The sequence below is a fragment of the Cucumis sativus genome, chromosome 7 (genome assembly GCF_000004075.3).
Source record: "Cucumis sativus cultivar 9930 chromosome 7, Cucumber_9930_V3, whole genome shotgun sequence".
NCBI classification, from domain to species: Eukaryota; Viridiplantae; Streptophyta; class Magnoliopsida; order Cucurbitales; family Cucurbitaceae; genus Cucumis; species Cucumis sativus.
Window position 1 is genome coordinate 15365014 of NC_026661.2, and position 21336 is coordinate 15386349.

The window sequence follows — 21336 nt, forward strand, 5'->3', positions numbered from 1 at the left end:
TTAAAAATGCATGCCTCACACGTCTGATCTCTATTTCTCTATTATTTCTCTCTCTTTTGTGTGTGAGTTGTTTTATGTTTCTTTTTTTAACTCTCATTTCCCCATACTACTCGGAAATACTAAAAAAGAAATATCTTTTTTTCAATCCAATAACAATAATCCAATTCAATATTTTGTTTTTAATTTAGCTCTTCATCATCCTCTTCCTTATCCCTAACTTCCTCATTCAAACCTCTTTCTGGTTTTCAATTTTTCCCTCTTGGGAGGGTGCCCCCTCCCCTCTCTCTCTCTTCATTATTTCTTTACAAATTTCTCTCTCTCTCTCTCTCTCTCTCTCTCTCTCCTCTTTCAAATCCTACATTTTTGTAGTTCATCAATTTTGGTGAATGATTTTCTGTTGTTAGACCAAAGGAGACCCATTGTTGGCTCATTTTTTTTATGAATTTTCTTTCATATTCATACTCACAATAGAGATAGGAAAACCCCATTTGGGTTTTATTATTATTTTTTAAATTGATTGATTCATTGATTTATTTAAGATTATTGTGGAGGATATTATTGTGTATCACCGTTATTGTTGATAGAAAGATACAAAATTGAGATTTGGTGAAAAAAGAAAAGGAAAAAATATGAGTTGCTTTCCATGTTTTTCATCTCATGGGAAAGCAACAAAAAGAGCAAAGAGTGGCAGAAGGGAACAATCTGTTTCATTACATTCACGTAGTGGTAAACATCAACAACAACATCAACCACCTCCACAACAACATCACCATCCTGCTCCTGCTCCTGCTCCTCCTCCTCGTCCTACTCCTCCAGGTTCCAATAACATTTATTTAATTTTCTCTCTTTATTATTCTGTAAATGCCAAAATAGGGTTAGAGATCGAATATCTCGACTGGAATAGAATGGAAAAAGCATCCCAACCCAGCCCAGTTTGTAAAAATAGGGTTAGAAGTTTAAATCTCAACCGAGACAAGAAAAAAATGGTGGAAACATATCTCAAACCTAGCTCCATGGTTCTAGGTCTTATTATAAATTTAGACTTTAGCTTTCAAAAAGTTACCATTTATCCATTTAGTTTTTGTTACTTAAATGTTGAGGGTAGGGTAATTGATCTATGAAATAAGGATTTTTTTTTTATTAAAAAACATAAGAGGGATGGGGCTTCCATCCCTTACTAATTAGTTGTTAATGACTAAACATGCTATATTCCAATTGAGCTAAAGATTTTGTTTAAAATTCATTTACCACTTTGGTTAGGTTCAAATGTTATTTTAAATGAACAGAAAATAACATTTGAACCTAACCAAAGTGAGAGAACAAATCATAATCGAAAAGTTGAGAGAACAAATCTTCTCAAAGTCACTTACAAGTTACTATATGTATATAAATGTGCATTTGAACTTGGATATTGTAAATGAACAGAAAATCCAAAAGCAAACCCTGTGCAAAAGGAAGCTGTAGAGAAAGAGAAAGAGAAAGAGAAAGAGAGAGAGAATGAGATTGGGGAAAAGAATAACATTGCAGCACAAACATTCACTTTTCGAGAGTTGGCCACTGCTACAAAGAATTTCCGTCAAGAATGTCTCATTGGTGAAGGAGGTTTTGGGAGAGTTTATAAAGGCAGACTCGATAAAACTAACCAGGTAATGCCCTACACAAACCTTCACTCATCACCTGCTTTCTTTACGGTTCGTTTGATATAATTCATATATATGCTTTTGTTTTTAAAATGACCTTTTATGTTATTTGTTAACAATAACAGATGATATTCTTCTAGTTTTAGATTTTGGTTTAATGTTAGGTGTTAAAATTTCTTCTTAAATTTAAAGTTATAGTTCACATGTATATATAATAATCCTAAGCTTATTCTTTCAAATTACATGAAATATTGTTTTCAAAAGAGCTCAATAATAGTTCTTTGATCATCTTTGTAGTCCACCTAATTTCATTACAAATGCTCCTAAAAACTTTTTTTATATATATAAATGAACATGCAAGGAAAAACACCCATGATAGTTATCAAACAAAGAATATAAGTGAGTTATTGAAATGTAATTTTGTTAAAATAACACTAATGTATGTGTGAGATGTGACAGGTAGTGGCAGTGAAGCAGCTGGATAGAAATGGATTGCAAGGGAACAGAGAGTTTCTTGTGGAAGTTTTGATGCTAAGCCTTTTACACCATCAAAACCTTGTCAATCTCATTGGATATTGTGCTGATGGTGATCAAAGGCTCTTGGTCTATGAGTACATGCCTTTGGGATCTTTAGAAGATCATCTGCTAGGTTAAATTTCTAAAACAGAACTTTTAATTGTTAATCAAATCCGCCCTAAACATTCACTTTTCGCACTAATTAATTTGATTTCCATATACATTTTTCATTTTTGAAAATAAACAAATATGCATATGCGATCAAACTAGTCAACTAATTATGATCAAAACTAGTAATTAATAAGCCCTACTAGAAATAGTTCAATAGACATACATACATACATACATACATACATACATACATACATACATACATACATACATACATATATATATATATATATATATATATATATATATATATATATATATATATATATATATAAATATAAATGCTAATGTCACCATGCTCTCCATGGAAGTTTCGATCAAAAAGAAGATGACGACTCATTCAACTTGTGTGTGTGTTTTTTCATTTGGTATTTATAGATCTTCCATTTGAAAGGAAGGCATTGGATTGGGGAACAAGGATGAAAGTAGGGTTGGGAGCAGCACAAGGGCTGGAGTACTTGCATGATAAAGCCAACCCACCAGTGATATATAGAGACTTGAAAGCATCAAACATCCTATTGGACAATGATTTCAATGCAAAGCTGTCAGATTTCGGACTTGCAAAGCTTGGTCCTGTTGGGGACAAATCCCATGTTTCCTCCAGAGTTATGGGAACCTATGGATATTGTGCTCCTGAGTATCAGAGAACTGGCCAACTGACTCCGAAATCTGATGTCTATAGCTTTGGAGTTGTCTTATTGGAACTCATCACTGGCAAGAGAGTTATTGACAACACTCGTCCAGCTAAACAACAAAACTTGGTCGCTTGGGTGAGTCAACTTTCTTTTGTCCAGATCTTATATTGTTAACAAAACGTTTATTGTTAGATAGAATAACGAACATGTCTTATAAACAGAAGACATTACTTTAGAAATACAAATACAGGGTTACCAAAAACTTCCATAGAACCGTAATTCCTTCAACTTTTCTTGTTTCTTCTTCTACGTATAGGCATATCCAATATTTAAGGAACCAGCAAGATTCAAGGAGTTGGCAGATCCTCTTCTTGGTGGAGACTTCCCTGTGAGGGGTCTGAACCAAGCGGTTGCGGTTGCGGCCATGTGCCTTCATGAGGAAGCAACAGCCCGACCATTGATCAGTGACGTCGTCACTGCTCTCAGCTTCTTGGGAGCAGAAACCACGCATTCATCACCGTCCTCATCGTCAGGTGATGTCCCATCACCAGTTGATGACCAAGATCTTATCAATCTATCCAACAAACCCGTCGACTATTTTCACGACGACGAAACAGATGAGGCACGCCAACGAGCAGTCGCCGAAGCCATCGAATGGGGTGCAACGTCCAAGCAAAATGCTGCTGCTTCACGCCCGGGAAGTTATTCTTCCTTGTAAATATAATAAAAAAACACTCTCTCATATTCCATATATATATATATATGCAATGTGTTATTTAACCTACGTTATGTGTTGTATTATCCACAATTTTTCTCTTGATTGTTTCGATGGAAAATTGAAAGAAATATTATAATGAAGAAGAAGAGATAAGGAAAAACTTAAAAGGAGATACAAAAATATAGAAAAACAAGTAGGATTGTGTAGGGCGTTGTGTGCTTTAAATTCTTTTATTCATCAAACCAATCAACTGTCCTTTCTTCCTAATTATACTCGTTGCCTTACACATGTTGGTAAATAATGATTCCAATTATGTAACAATATACTAATCAATAATAGTTATATATTAGTATTATTATTATTATTTTAGTTTAGAAACAGGTTGATGAAGATTTAAAACTCTAATCTTTTTATCCATATTAGCCTAAACTAGTTGAGCATAGTTGTCTAATATAATAACTAATAAGTTTTCGATCAAACTAGATGGTTTTATTTTGTAACCACGTATTAATGTTTGTGTCTGACATAGTTTCAAGAGGGGGTCCAATCTATTATTTCAAGTGAAACAACTTTGGTCATCTTGAGAGTTGTAAACTTCAGGTCAAAGAAGAAATGCATACAGGTTTTTTGTAATTGGTATTAATCTATATATAGACTAATTTCGACTTATACTCAAGATGATGGCCCATTTTCATTCGGAAGGTTTTGTAGTGTGGCCAAAGTTGAAAAGTGGAAAAATCTAATGATATCATGCAATAGTGAAAAGGCACTCACTCCTGCTTCTTTTATCTTTTAATTTAATAAGAAACGTCGAAGGATTAGAAAGATTAATGCAATAGTTACGTTGCAACACAACAATTACATCAAAGAGTAAACTATTTCAAGATTGGAGGTAATTTGTAAAAAATACTAATTCACTCTAAATTATCTCACAAAATGTCCCAGTTTTAATAAGAGAATAAACTAGTTCTCTTAGAAAACTTAAGAACACACAATAGAAAAATATTGTTCTCTTGAAACTCACTTTCTTTCTAAATTTCAATATGATTCCATTGACTTTATTCTTTTCTCTCTTGCATACAAATGAAGAAAATGAACTCTTTATATAGTACTCAAGAGACACTTTCTAAAAGACACAAAATGAATGAAGTACATACACACATATCATTCATGTACTTGAACGATTACATGTATCTAGAAATGCATGTATCTTAGAATTATAAATGCATCTAGGAATGTGTTATATGCATTATGTATCTAGCTTATTAATTTCTAACATGCCCCTTTACCTTTAAGCTAGACTTTCTAGACTCCGAGCTTCTCTTTCATTTTCAAGCATGACTTTGTCTTTAATGCTTTTGTAAATATGTCTGCAAGTTGATCTTAGTTTGTGTCTTGCAATACTTGATATATATATACTTCTCCATCTTTGATCAATTCTCTGATGAAATGATACTTGATCTTTATGTGTTTGTTTTTAAAAACTGGATTCTTCGAAAGTGAATAGATGATTGATTTTCACACAACATGATGATCCCTTTCTCTAAAGAACTCAATCCATGTGATATAGTACATTTCTTGGCTAAAGTGCTTGACAACTAGCTACCGACAAAGAAGTATTCAACTTTCGTTGTTGACAATGCTACAACATCCTACTTTTTTTATATCCATGAAACTGCTCCATATAACCAATATTGAATACATACCCAGAAGTACTTTCGAAATCATCAATATTTCCTCCTCAATCAGTGTCATTGTAGCCAACAAGAACATTATCAACATTCCTTTTATAGTGGATTCCATTATCAGTCGTATATCTAAAAACTTTCTCTCCAGCTTCCCAATGACTTCTCTACTCAATAAATTGACTGAGTACATAAGATCAGATCTAGTTGTAGTTAAATATATTAAACTTTCCACAAGACTTCTATCAATGGTGGCATCAAAAGCTTCATTAACATCATGCTTACTTAATTTTTGAAATACAAGAACATGTAATACTTTTGAAATACAAGAACATGTAATTCATAATAATCAATAAATCAATAGTGTAGCTACGGTATTTTGTTCTACATTTTTTATTTTTTATTTTTATTTTTATTTTTATATAAGAAATTAAATTTAAATTTAAATTTGGAATTTAACTTTTAAAAAAGTAAGAAAAAATAAAAACAAAAAAAAAAAAATAATAAAAAATCTTTTCCCCTATTTTTCTCAATCATCCCCACTATTTTTGTTTGTGTCCTCGCCACGCTCTTACTCTCCCATTTTCTCCCACTTTTCCACTTTCTCTCCTATAGTTTTCACTCTGATCTAAAAATAAAACGATCAATCTTGCCCTATAAAAAGAGAAAGGAAGATTATTTTTTTCAGGAGAGGACGTTGAGATTTTTTAGAAGAAAGACACGTTTTACTGTAAATTTTTTTTCATCTACTTGTCATTTGGGAGGATTGAGAAAGAAGTATTTTCTCCAAATCAGGTGTGGTTTCAATTTTATTGCATTTAAGTCAGACATGTTTGCTATGTAAGTTTTTTTTAGGTTAATTTAATTATTATGGCTTGATTTTTTTTTTAAAATTGCGGCTTAGAATTTATTATTATTACTTTTTTAAATTCATGGTTCATGAATCACTGTGTTGAATTATTTGGCTAGTTCGCACGAGATTTCCGAAGCAATCTGATTCGTGTATAGAAAATGATACACGATCGTGTATAGAAAATGATACACGATCGTGTAAAGAAATGATACATGATCGTGTAGTTCTTTTTAACGATGGAAAAAATGTTTCAAATGTGTTAACCATGCTAAACGATCGTGTTGACTAAGTAAGCGATTGTTTATATTATATCAAAGTGATATTTAAATAATCTTGATATTCTAGAAGAGGAGTTGTAACAAAAAGGGAGAAGATGAAGAAAGAAAGAAAAAAATTTAATAAAAATAGAAGAAAGAAAATCTTAAAGATGATTTGAAGAAATGTGAAAAAAAAAATGGATAAACCACACAAAAAAATAAGAAAGAGAAGTGACAAGTCGTTCGCAATATCAAGGAAAAATATCAAATTTATGAAAATTTTCTACTGACTTCGTGGACTTTTTTATTTTATTACACAGACCGTAAATATTCTGGTGTTTTGTTATATTTATAAAAATCAACCTCTGAATTATAAAAGTTTCATATAGATACCTTTAAACTTTAACAAAATTAAAAACAAAAAAAAAACTCTCATTAATGCAATTTTTACACTAAATTTCTTAGCACCCAAAATAAAAATCATATTTTAAGTTAAAAACGTAGTTTTAATTTTTCATCAAAATGTCAATGTTTCTATCAGTATTTTCACATTTCTATGGATTCGAAATCAATAGAACGAGTGAAGCAATACTTCCGTTACATCTTAAAAAAATCCACGAATCACAAAAAATAAACATCAAAAGGACAATGATATAAATATAATATAAATAATAGACATGTTTCTTATTTGAAAGTAATAAAATATTTATTTAGTAATTTAAATTTAAAATTTAAATATTTTATAATTTTTTTCAAAAATATCCATCAAAGTTGAACTTGATGTAAAATTAAGACTTTGATATATCAATATTTTAAACCTAGTTAAAACACAAAATTCCACAAAATCTAACAAAGTTACAAAATAAAATATTTTCTTTAAAACATACTAAAACAATAATTAGTCAAACAAAAAAAATAACACATTAATATTCAAATTTATTTTTTTATATAAAAATTAACTTTGTGTTACTTACCATAATCATGATAGAGATTAGTTGCATTCATAATCAAACACTGTGTGTTAATATTTAAATAAATTTAATGACTTTAACTTAAAATTTAGGTTTTCGTTTTGGTTGGTAAGAAAATTTGCATAAGAGTATTTTCGAACTTTTTAAAGCTCAAACGTATTTATGAAAAATTTTCAAAAAATCATGGGCTTTTTAAAAATAAAACGTCAACAGTCGTTCATCCAAAAAAAAATTAAGTATAACGATATTTATTAACACTTTTATATAAAAATTGAAGATCATTTTTTAAACTTGTAAAAGGTTAAGAATATTTACTATGCATTTTTTTCTTTATAATTGAACTAATTTTATGACATAGTGTGGGAATGGAATCAATCACGGTCGTATTTATATGTGATACCACCAAAAAGTATATTATACCTTTAAATGCTTCCAACCATAACATATTAGTCCTATTCTTTTAAAGAAAATAATAGTGTGATAAAATGGTAGACTTTTCAAAAGCTACCATTTAAAAGGGAAAGAAAAAAAAAAGTGAGAATAGTATGCTCTAGAAAGACTTACAAATTCAAATAATGTTGTGTTTCTATTTTAGGATCATTATTTCAAAATTGAGAAATTTGAATAATAAAGGGAACCAAGTTTTAGGACAAATGGAGTATGAAAGGTAAAAAATGCCCTTACATAATAAATTTCTTTATTCTTCTTTTTCCCTAAAAAACTACAATAAAAAATAGGGTAATTATAATTGACGGTCATTTTAGGAATAATAATGAAGGATATAGCAACATTTTAAAAAAATTGCAAATATAGCAAATGTATCGTATGGTCTATCAGTGATAGACTAATATTTACAACATAGTCTATCGATAATAGATTTCTTTTTAAAATGTTGCTATATACTCAATTATTTTGAATCTAATTGCTGAATTTGTAACTATCCCTACAAAATAAATAAATAAATCAGCTTTTTTTCTCCCAAATTCTCTAGTCATTTCTTAGAATATTCTTAATCAACGAACTCTATCGCTATTTTGGAAATTCTTTTTGTTTTTTTTCTAAATATTATTGTTATATAGAATTTTTTTCTAGTTTTTAAGGTTATCTCGGTGGAATGTTTAAATCTTAAATGTAGAGCCTAAAATCAATTTTATAGTCGGTGGATGTAATTTAGGGTTGTTTAATTCATATTTAGCATGTTCTTTTTTTGTTTTCTTTTTCATCTCACAAACATTTTTCGGGCATCTCACAAATATATCTCACAATTTCCAAACTTCAAACGTTCAATCTCAAATCAATCATATACTTGTTTTACGTGATTTTGGGTGCTTCTATATCTATTTTAGAACATTTTTAGCTACTAATTTTTTTTATCTCACACTCATCTCGTAACTTCCAAATTTAAGTGTTTTATGTGATTTAGGGTGATTTTACAACATGTTTGATAGAGTTTGTTAGCTTTTATTTTTATTTTTATCTTGCAAACATGTTGCAAAGTCTAAATTTGAAATACTCAACTTCAAATCAATTATATATTGTGACGGTTCCAAAAATAGCAAAAAATATTATGATAATAGGACTCATGTCATTACATTTTCTAAATTGCAAAAGTAGCAAATTATTAAAAACCGATAACCCTTTGATAGCCGTCTGATATCACTAATTTTGTCATATTCGCAATATGCAAAAAAATAGGTGTAATGAGTCTTTTTTTTTTCTAAATTTGCAAAACCTGACCATGCTACATTCTAATCCATGATAAATTTAAAAATTAAAAAGCTAAAAAAAGAAAAACTAAACTAAACTCTCAAATATATCGCAACTTCAAAAATAAAAATATCAACTCCAAACCAATTCTATACTTAGTTTAGGCCATTTAGAGTAATTTTTGACATGTTTTAGCAAATTTCCATTTACATATTTTTTATTTTATGATTATCTCAATCTTGCAGCTATCAAAATTAAAATTTTAAACCTCAAATCAATTCTAGACTTGAGATGATTTTAAACATGTTTTAGTAAACTCAGTTAGAGTTTTGTATCTCGTAAGTCCCACCTGACTCACAACATGGAAAACTGAAGTTTTTAATTAGCCTTATCTGGTGTGTGTTTTAGGTGTTTTAAAAAATATTATATAGTGATTTTAAACTTGTTTAAGCAAGGTTTTAATTACAGATATGAACTTCTTCTAAACAAATCCTTCTTTCCATATCTCAGGTTCAATAACTTGCCTGAATCCTCTTATTTATTTTGAAAATGAATGGAGATAGATTTAAAAAAAACCCAAATAGCCATTAAACTTGGAGAGTGTTGGAGTCTCTACACAGTACCTTCTTAGAACCCCCAATATTAAGAGTTTCCCATTCTGAACTCTTCCTCTCCAAATACTTCGAGTCTAGGTAAAAGTAAAAATATATGTGCCTGCTCATCTAAGTATAAGTTTATTAAATTACTGCAAACGTGTTTGGAAAATCTTGAATCAATCATAAATTAAAGTTTATCTGTTTGGTGCCTTTACTAGTTTCTCTCTAAATATATAATTAAGTTCATCAATTAGTTGCGAGTGTGGGAAGAATCTTTTAATGCCTTTGCATTGTCAATGTGTATCTCCCCAAGATTGATTGGCTTGGTCAAGAATGCTACCGATTGATGTAATGCAATGTCAACTGTCCCTCCAAAACTACCAAGAAGTTTGCTTATGCAAAACATTGTGACTGTGAGTGTGGTCTTGTGGTATATTTGGAAAGAAAGAAATGCTTGGATTTTCCAAGGCAAGGATAGAAAAGATGTTTTAGATCTATCTATTTTGCACGCTTACACAACCCTTCAACCTTAAATTTCGTTGTTATTTCTGTTTTAGGTTTTATACGATACAGCAATGGAATGATCAATTGGAAATAAATTTTTCACACAAATTTTTGAAGCAAAAATCAATAAACAAGATTTTCACATCAACTAAAAATTTATCACCTACTAAGAAGTTTAGCAACCAAATGGAAGTCTCCTTGTCACATTGTTCGAACTCCCTCGCCACATCGCATCGCCTTTGTCTGATCCTCTTCACCTTTTGTTCGAAGATGTTGTGGCAAAACAAGAGATTAGATATAGAGAGAGATCGCACAGACGATAGGACCCCACGTGAAGAATAAGGTTGCTCACGTTCTTGGCAGATGGTCATAGACAGTTCGTTCGTTGAGTCGACGTCCAAACCATTCATTTGCCATCTGCCAAGGAGAAAATAGTAGGGATGTGAAGAGGAAGAATGAGGGCAAGAATGGGAAGCATGAAATTGGAAGGGAAGAATGGGGGAATTGTAAAAGAACGACACATATTCTGTGAGGCCTAGATCCAAAAGGGTTGAAGTATAGCCTTGATGAATAGATTATTTCGGGTAAGTTCAGTTTTGAAGTGTTATGTGGAGAAGGTTGTGTTTGAAAGAAAAGCAATGCGGGTGAAAGTTTGCGTCAAAGAGAAGCAGGAGTTTAGTCAAAAGTTAATTACGCATTTCACGTAGTGGCGAGAAATTAAGTTTGGCCAGAAGGAATGGACGATTGCTATCTATCGCGAAAAGAAGTCCGGGGAGAAAGACCTGAGCATTCCAAGAAGATAAATTTAGTGTTTCAAGAAAAATGTCTAATTCTCATATGAGCATTCTTAGAAAATAAGTCGAGACTTCCCACGAAAGTAATTAATTATGAGTTGCCAGTTGGCAACATGTAAAGTTTTAGTCGGTTGCTTGGTCTGACATGCAGTAAAATGACATGAGTAAAGTTGTAAGTCGAACCGGGTAGATAAAGAGGGGGATCAGTCAAAAGAATTAGTATAAATAGAAGTAAAGTAGTCAGGAGAATTGTTGTTATTTGGAGAAATGGGCACAGAAGTGCTAACAACTAAGTTGTTACTTGGAGAAATGGACACGAGTAAAGTTGTAAGTTGGAACTAGCAGAAGTAAGCTAGATGCCCTGGATAGAAGAAGATCAAGTGTTTTCGTGAAGTGACCTTCATAGACGAAAAAATTATTCTATGGATGATTTTATAAGTTTTTGTGAATGATTTTCTTAAATATATTTGAAAGCATTCCATTTGAGTATGTGGTTATATATATCTACCTATGTATTGTTGTATTGATATGTTGTTAATTGAAAATAGAACTGACGATTTCTATCGATGATTGTGATGCTTGTGTGTGAGTAAACCACTAGTCTTGTTCCAATCAAGTGAGCAGTTGTTAAGTGGTGTGCATATAATGTGTAAAGGCGTTGTGTGAACGACCTATGCAATAAGAAAAGAATCAGGAAAATTCTCGAAAGCTGTGATGGAGTGAACATCATAGTACTCTAAATGCAAGATGCTGACGAGTGTGAATAACATTAGTTTTGGCGCACAGAACAATCCATATTCTTAGTAAAATTGAATAAGAAGCTAATGTTTAATTTATATGGTTTGTGGAAAGGGGTGTTGCGTGTCACGATCGTACTTGTCCAAGGCGTTGTTTGCCTATGGTCGTATAACCATATATCTCGATTTATCTTATCTTTATGTCTTATGTTTAGTTTAGCTAGCTAGTTGCTTTCCTTTTCATGTAATAAATCTATGTAACATTTTTTGGATTTTTTATATGCAAGCCTACCAGAGCTGAAAAAGTCCAAAATGTACTATAGAGGATGCATAGTAGTTGAATCCCCGCCTAAGCATTGTCACACTCTCTGCAAGCAAACTTTTTCCCTTGCAACTGAGAGTCTTCAATGTATATTGTAACGTCGAGTTCAATGAATTTCTTTCTCTCTCACGTTTTCTAAAACATTTTCTCAAGAACGTGACAGGAGGTTGATTCATACCGCGAGTTTGTCCGTAGTTTTTGGATTTTGATCGGCTGACTTGTTCATCGAGTTCAAACAAGTGCAACACAATCGTCTACTCCGAGGTTGAAAGGCTACGATTGTGACACTGTGAGTCTGTGTTTATGAAAGAAAAATGGATATGTGTTTGCAATGTCGTTAAATAGTCTTTCTTGAATGTACCTCTAGTTGTCACAAAAAGTGTGTCGTTGAAACTGTTTATGACGCAAATTTTACGTAGTTAAAAGCCAAATTAAGTAGGTGTAATATTTTTGTATCAACATCCAATTCCCCTACCAGCCGAAAAGCCAAAGCAATTGATAACGTAGGAAAATATGGAGGGTAGATTTTGTTCAAGATGGTTCGAGAAAAGATATTTAAGCAATTTAAAAAAGAATGTTAGTTTTACGAGACAAAACGTATTGAAAGTTATTTTTGACAATTTTCTATTTAAAAGTCGAGTTAAATTTAAATGTAATACAGATAGTTAAACCCTCTCAGAAGCAAAATCTTTGAAAATGTTGAGTGGTACGTACAGGCTTGCTTCCATGTCCATGTGGCAGTCCACCATGGTTTCCAAGCTTAATGGCTTTGTTCCCATTGGTGGGTTTCATTTTTATTCTCTATTTGCCTCAAAATAAAAAATATATATATTTAGTGCATTTTGAATATATATTTTAAAAGTATTTTCAAACCTTTAATTTGAAAAATTTTATGGCAATATTATCAAGAATTTTATGTTGATAAGATTTACTTAAAATTGTTGCTGTAAATAAGAATATTGACCATTTCCCTCATTTCATTTTGTTTTTGTTTTTGAATGGTGATAAGTAATGCATAATATTTTTAGAAAAATAAAGGTAACAAAAAAGAAAAAGAAAAAGTTGACTTTTCAAACGCTTGGATATGAAGAAGAAAGAGAGGAAAATTGAATGGTGAAATGGTAGATTCTAGAAAGTCATCGACAATTCCAATGGCTCCTCTTACTTTCCAATTATAAATATCACTTCCATTAACAAATTCGTTGTTACGTTTAGTATTTTCTAGCAAACGCATCGCCTCCCTTTCTCTACCCTTCTCAGGTTCGTCCATTTCTCTTTTTTTTCCATCACTTTTCTAATGGGTTTCTTGCATTTTCCCTCTTTATTGGGATTTTAATTCTCTTCCTTTGTTGGTCTTTTGCAATTTTCTTCATCTTCTTTTCTCTAATCCTCGAGTTTGAATCTGAGTTGGGTTTTCAGCAAATTGTATTCATCTCTTGAACCTTATTATACAATACGGATCTTTCCTTATGTTTACCCTCTATTTTGGAGTCCGGTGTATTGGTAATGCGCGTGGAGATCTGTCTTGATGCGTTAGTTTTAAGGTGCTGTGTTTTGTGAATTGACTTGAAACAGAGGATGTTGTTCTAAGATTGAGGAGGCTTTCCAGAATCCTCTGTTCCGTTTGCCGTGATAATAGGATTTTGGGGATGTGGAGAGAGATCTATGAATGAGGTTGTAATATTGTGAGGCTTAATGTTTCTATATGGGTTTAGGGATGTCTTTGTTAATTTGAAAATCGAGAAGGGTAGTTTTGGTTTTTGAATTTGACTAAGAATTCAAATCTTACGTTTAGAAAGATGAGGACCCTTAAAGAAATTCTAAGAAAACAAGATCAATTTTCAGAAATTAAAAAGCAAATGGTTATGAAATGGGATTGTTTTGGTGTGCGTTTTCTTTTTCTTGATATTGTATCTCATCTTTTGTCGTTGTGATTTGTACAGGTCATCCGTTTCTTATTGTCGGTTGCTTCCTTGAGCAATTGAAGATAATAAGAATAACTGTTGATCAATTTTTTGAGTTATGGCTGAGGTAAAGCGCGCTAACGCCTTTTAATTCTGCTCAATTTCCTCTTACATACTTGAATTTCTTTGAACTTCTTCTCCCATTTGTGCCTTGTGATGTTTGGAAGCTGATCCTTTATATTTTCTTTGAAATTATGGGATCTGTTGCAGGAGGGTCACAAAGTCACTTTGAATGTTTATGACTTGAGCCAAGGTCTAGCGCGACAACTTTCCACTACCTTCCTTGGGAGACCTATCGAGGCCATATGGTAAGTCAATACTCCAAGTTTAGTAGACAAATGGGTATAGCCTATTAACATATCACCGTTTTGTTTTTGGAATTTTCATTATTAAAAATTATGTTTGTTTGTATATAATCTTTTGGTAAGCTTTTTACTTTAAAAGCACATTGGAACTCTAAGCAAAATTTCAAACTACTTAGTTTAGTTTTTATTTTTTATTACTTGAAAACTGTTAGTTGCAGCAGTGATTGTAAACGTATTTTTCCAAAACATAAATAACCATAATGAGATGGTTACTAAGCAGGCTCTAGATGTTTGTATTTGGGATGATCCAAATGAATTTACCTACTTGGTGTTTTTATTGGTATCGACCTTGGATATTTAACATGATGTTGAGAAGCCATATTGTCTCTCTTGTAAACATATGCTTCATGTAGGCTCCATTTGATAATTGTTTTGTTTTTGTATTTTAGTTTTTGAAAATTGTATTAATTTTTCTCTAATTTCTTTCTTAACGTTTTCATATTTCACAAGTAAACATTTGAATTCACAGCCGAATTCCATCGACTAAACTAATTTTTTAATAACTATTTTCTTCAGTTTCTAAAGCATTGCTCGGATTATAAGAACATTCTTTAACAATTTATAACAGAATAGAAACGCCATAGGTGAATTAGTGTCTATAAGCTCACCTTCTAAAAACCAATAATGAAATAGCTTTAGCTATTGTATTCTTCGTCTTGTTCTTGTTCTCTTTTGTTTCCTACAACTATGGCATTTATATGTAGCAAAAGAAAATGTGGATTTGAAGTTATCTCTCTGTTTGTATATGCACTACGAATCACAAGATAATATGTTTCCCTTAAATGCAGGCAATTCCATTTCTGTTGTTTACTTTTCACTTTGCACTGTGCCCAAGTTTTGGTTTTTGGTTGATCATAGATGTAGCGTTTGGTTCTATCATCATCATGTCATCAATTTTGGATTTCTTTGAGTACTTGCATGTTGTATTATAATTCTAGGGATTACAGTTTGTTGCATGTGGAAAAGTCTGATACTTTGTGGCAGTCATGAGATACTTTGTTGAATTAAAACTAATAGCAAAAAAGTTCACAATGCTATTAGTTGTAAATGTAATTCTTCCTGTCATTGTAGATTTCCAGTATGCCTTGGACACTTGAATGATCAATTCTAGTCTGTCTTTGTAGAAAATTTGCAACTTTGCTTTTTGCAACCTTCATTTTTTTTATGATGCTCGTAGTCATGGGTTGAACATTGTTTAGTTTGAGCCTGTTAGAAGTGACTTTTTATTTTTTTAGTTTATATTGTGTCACAATTCATTTCTCTGCTAAGTTATGTAAATAACTCAGTTTACATGTTGCCATTGTATTTCCATATGATCTTTGTTTGATGATTGATAGAAAATTCTTTCCTATTCTTTTGGGTCAATAGAGTTCTGTTCTGATTTGTATGGTTTGGTCAAATTTGACAGGCACACAGGAATTGATGTGTATGGCAATGAATACTACTTTGGTGGAGGTATTCAACATGATTCTGCTGGAAAAACTCCATATGGAAAACCGATGCGGTCGATAGATTTAGGAACAACACACGTTCCCAAGGATGTTTTTGAGATGTACTTGGAGGAAATCAGCCCGCGTTACACAGCCGAAACCTATAGTTTACTCTCACATAATTGCAATAACTTCAGTAATGAAGTTGCACAATTTTTAGTCGGTGCAACCATTCCTGATTACATTCTTGACCTCCCTAACATAGTTATGAGCAGTCCTATGGGTGCCTTCATATGTAAGTGACTCTAACACCATGCTTTCACAATTCATCAATTGGGTCTAATAAATTCATGTTCATTTAATTGAAAACACCATTTCTTCTCCAGTGCCCATGATTCAAAAGTTGGAAGCTACACTGAAGGCAGGTGGAGTTCCGATGGCACCCCAGTTCAACCCTGCTTCAACTAACGTCCCTAGATCATCATCATCGGTTTCGAATAGCTCTAGGACTCAGGATCATGTCAAACCAAAGCCAGAGGTAGATCATGCCAAGCCTGTTGAGAAGACAACACCTGCAGAACTGCAGACATCAAATACAAATGGGATAGCCGACCCACTAGGGGATGCTCGTAGCAAGGTGCAGGAAGAGATCGGCCGGGAATTTGCAGCAATCATGGCAACGGGGACACTGCGTGCGAGTGAAGCGGCAGCATTGGCAACAAAAAGAGTGATGCAGAAGTATGGACATGCTACTCTATCTCAGGGATAGTGAGTATCATATATGATTGATGATTGGATTTTCATTTGATTATACGTTTGGAAAGAAAGAAGAAGGGATTGTATTATTTTGTGGGTTCAAAGATGACCCAACAGCCATTCAAAATCAATACAAATTTTAATGATAGCTGTAAAATTGAGGGCTTTGTTAGACTGGGATGGAGTGGGTCTAAGAAAGGAAATTTGTGGAAAAATGAAGATGGAACTTTTCAGCATGCCTCTCTCGTATTTCCTTTGTCTGATGGAAGAATTAACTTCGTGTTAATTAGGAATACAGTAGATTAAGTGAGTCCCGTCCCATAATCTATAGGTATTTTATTTGCTCCATGCTTAACGAATTTCTGAATAAAATTTATGAAGGGAAATTATTATTTCGATATTATTTTTTCTGAACGGAGGCAAAATCATCCCATCAGAACCAAGTCAGTTGAGACTCTCAGCTCGTATCCACCTTCTTCTTTCCTTGCAAAATCATCACTTGTCGTTACCTTCTCCTGTGTGGAACTCCTTTCGATGAAATAAGTTGTTCGTAAGCTTATATGTAGTTGAGTTTTGGTTAACGTTGCCTATTGCTCTTTGTCACAAAGTCTTCCTTCTGTCTCTTCCGAAGTCCAAAGTCAGTCGTCCTTCGGTCTTTCTTTCTTTAATACGCTACCCCTTTGATCTACCTGTTCGTGCATCTCAAACCATCGTTCGTCGCCCATCAGTGCACTTGTTTGTTTAGTTATTAATTTCAAATATATACCATGTTTATATAAAATATAATTATAACAATTATACATTTTTAGTAAGTTACATCAGATATATTTTACATACTTTATCATATATATATATATATATATATATATATATATGTATATTTAATTATTTCACACACACACATATATATACTCATACTATATATACTTCATATAACTGTATATAATAAACTCATACTATAAACAACTGCAATAATGTGCAATAATGTTCTATATAAAATAGGGTATATTCTAAAAGGGTATATTCTAAAGATCCAATTAATCTCATCCAACAATGTACCATGTAATAAAATTAATATCCAATTAATCTCATCTAACAATGTACCATGTAATAACTATTGATGCTTTTGATGATGCTAAAGAGTTATGGGTTTTCTGTCTACACGCTTTAAATCTATTGGATTAGCTCATTACTACCAACTGGTACACTTGTCCATCTCCATCAAGATATTGGTCCAACCTATCTGGACTCAGCTTGATCAAGCTAATATTAGCAAAGATCATCTTTGACTTATTAAGGTCCTTATGGGATTACGTCCAGAATATGAATATGTCAGGGCAACCTTACTACACCGCAGTCCCTTACCTTCATTGGATGCAGCTATCCACGAAATTCTGTTTGAAGAGAAGCGTCTTGGCATCAATCCTGCTAAGCATTCTAATGTTGTCCTTGCGAGCACTTATCAACCCAATAGAGCACCAAACATTTTTTGTAAGAACTGTAAGTTCTCTAGTCATAAATTTATTGATTGTCCTAAAATAGAGTGTAGGTACTGTCATAAGCGTGGTCATATTCTGGATAATTCTCCTACAAGACCACCTCGACCTCCTAGTTCTTCTACAAAAGATAAGAACTTTCCTGGGACCTCCTCTGTCGTTGCTGATATTTCAGATGATTCCACCTCCCACCTTTAGATAAGTGATCTTCAAAGCCTATTGAATCAGTTAATTTCATCATCTTCTACTCTTGTTGTCTCGCCAGGTAACCGATGGCTTCTTGACTCTGCCTATTGTAACCATACGACCTCTAACTTTTCTCTTATGTCTACTTCTAGTTCTGCAAAATCTTTACCTTCTATTTATGTTGCTGATGGTAATTGTATGAACATCTCTCATACTAGTACCATTGACACTCCTAGCCTGCATCTTCCCCATACTTATTGTTAGGGGTGTACAAATATGGGTTGAACCCGAATAACCCGGACTACCCAACCTATATTATAAGAGTTGGGTTGGGTTGGGTTAAAATATGGGTTGGGTTGGGTAAAAAAGATTTGATTTTTTCGAGTTGGGTTGGGTCTCGGGTTGGAGGGTTGAAAAATTCGGTTCAACCCAACCCAACTCGAATTAATATAATATATATAATATATATATATATTATTTTAATAAAAAACAAATTAGAGGTATATAAATTTTGAATTTATTGTATGAAAGTTTGAATTATGTATGTTTGAAATTTAAATATAATAATTTCAAACTTTTATAACCATTAGAAACTAGAAAACGGGAAAAAAAAATTTTAAAAAAATTTATATATACAACCCAACAACCCAAACCATATTTTATGGGTTGGATTGGGTTAGGTTAGAAACTAAATTCGAGTTGTCAACCCAAATAACCTGAGAATATGGGTTGGGTTGATAATCTCTTCCAACCCAACCTAACCCAATGCGATTTCACCCCTACTTATTGTGTCCCCAACTTGACATTTAATCTCGTGTTTGTTGGTCAATTATGTGACCTTGGCTTAACTGTTTCTTTTTTTCCCAATGGTTGTCAAGTTAAGATCTGCAGGTGGGACGAACGATTGGTATGGGTCGCAAAGTGGGAAGATTTTAATTCATATCTCTTCAACTTTCTTCTCCTTCCTTCATTTCTACTTCCGTCACTGAATCTGACACATATCAGTGACATCTTCGTCTTGGTCATGCTTCCTTTGGAAAATTTCATCATTTAGTTTCTATTAACAATTTGAATAATCTTACTAAGTTTATTCCTTTCAATTGTTTAAATTGCAAACTTGCTAAAGAGCATGCTTTGTCTTTTTCTTAATCAACCTCTATATGTGATAAACCATTTGATTTAGTTCATTCTGACATTTAGGGTCCTGCCCCTACCACTACTGTTCATGGTTATCGCTATTATGTTTTATTCATTGATGACTACTCTCGATTTACATGGATTTATTTTTTTAAACACCATACTGAATTATCACGCACATATATTGAGTTTGCTAACATGATTCGCACTCAATTCTCTTGTCCTATCAAAACTCTTCGCACTGATAATGCTTTAGAGTATAAAGACTCCACTCTTCTTTCATTTCTCTCCCAACAGGGCACTCTTGTTCTGCGCTCTTGGCCTCATACCTCTCAACAAAATGGGTGTGCTGAGCGCAAACATCGCCACATTCTTGACTCAGTTCGTGCCCTCCTACTTTCTGCCTCCTGTCCTGAAAATTTTTGTGGTGAAGCTGCTCTTACATTTGTCTCTACCATAAATCGTCTTCCTTCTTATGTTCTTCAAAACACCTCTCCATTCGAAAGACTATATGGTACTTCTCCCAACTACTCTAGCCTTAAAGTTTTTGGTTGTGCCTGCTTTGTTCTTCTCCATTCTCATGAACATACTAAACTTGAACCATGTGCCCGTCTCTGTTGCTTCCTTGGTTATAGCACCGAATATAAAGGTTTTCGTTGTTAAGATCCTCTTTCCAGAAAACTTCGTATATTTAGACATGTCACTTTTTGGGAATATATTATGTTTTCTCGTTTGTCCTCCTTCCACACCTCATTCTCAAGTCCTTATCATTTCTTTACTGATACATTTGTTGAACTTTTTTCTTTTTCTGAATTCACTCTGGATACTGAGCTTGCTCAATCTTCACCTACTCCTGCAAACTCGAACCGACCGTCTGTCTCCAATGACATTCCTGAACCTACTTCAGATACTCCTCTTCGTCGCTCCACGTAAGAGAACCTCCCACTCATCTCACTGATATCACTGTTTTCCCACCATTGTTTCCCTTGTTGAACCCACCTCTTACCAAGAGGCCAATACTGACCCTTTATGGCAGACAACAATGAATGATGAATTACAGGCTCTTGAAAAGACACACACTTGGGATTATGTTGATTTACCTCCTGGTAAAAGACCCATTGGATGCAAGTGAATTTACAAAATCAAAACTCACTCTGATGACACTATTGAGCGTTATAAGGCTCGTCTTGTTGCGAAAGGATACTCGCAAGGATATGGGATTGACTATGAAGAAACATTTGCTCCTGTGGCTCGAATGACATCTGTTCGCAGTCTGTTAGCTGTTACTGCTGCCAAGCAGTGGCCTCTTCTTAAGATGGATGTCAAGAATGTCTTTCTTAATGGGACCCTTTCTGAAGAAGTTTATATGAAGCCACCACCTGATACTTCTCCTCCTCCTAACAAAGTGTGTCTTTTTCTTCATGCATTATATGTCTAATAAACAAGCTCAACGAGCATGGTTTGCCACATTTAGCTCCACCATTACTCAACTTGGCTTTACCTCCAACTCTCATAACACTGCACTCTTTACACGACAGACACCACATGGTATTGTTCTTCTTCTTCTTTATGTTGATGATATGATTATTATTGGTTATGATCCACAGACCATATCCGACCTACAACATTATCTTGGTCAACATTTTAAGATGAAAGACCTTGGATCTCTCAACTACTTTCTTGGTCTTGAAGTCTTTCGACGCTCGGATGGTCACCGACTCCAACACAGCTTCAACACCATTAGATCTCAATACCCATCTAACCCTTTTTTATGGTGTTCCTCTTGAAGATGTGAGCTTATATCAACAACTTGTTGGCAGTCTCATCTATCTAACAGTAATTCGTCCAAACATTGCATATGTTGTTCACATTGTTAGTAAATTTATGGCTACTCTG

General features: G+C 33.1%; 2 protein-coding genes across 2 annotated transcripts; both read left to right on the forward strand.

The window, feature by feature from the left end:
* Positions 1-206: 206 nt before the first annotated feature.
* Positions 207-3746, forward strand: LOC101222872 (probable serine/threonine-protein kinase PBL25). Its single transcript, XM_011660879.2, has 5 exons — positions 207-816; positions 1426-1646; positions 2100-2289; positions 2706-3097; positions 3279-3746. The coding sequence occupies exons 1-5, from the start codon at positions 630-632 to the stop codon at positions 3678-3680; spliced, it is 1392 nt and encodes a 463-aa protein (XP_011659181.1). The 5' UTR covers positions 207-629; the 3' UTR covers positions 3681-3746.
* A 9477-nt stretch (positions 3747-13223) lies between these two features.
* On the forward strand, positions 13224-17017 carry LOC101204121 (desumoylating isopeptidase 1). The gene is made up of 5 exons (XM_004139588.3): positions 13224-13366; positions 14050-14137; positions 14281-14378; positions 15844-16160; positions 16252-17017. Exons 2-5 carry the CDS (start codon positions 14129-14131, stop codon positions 16632-16634), a joined length of 807 nt encoding a protein of 268 aa, XP_004139636.1. The 5' UTR covers positions 13224-13366; positions 14050-14128; the 3' UTR covers positions 16635-17017.
* The last annotated feature ends 4319 nt before the right edge of the window (positions 17018-21336 follow it).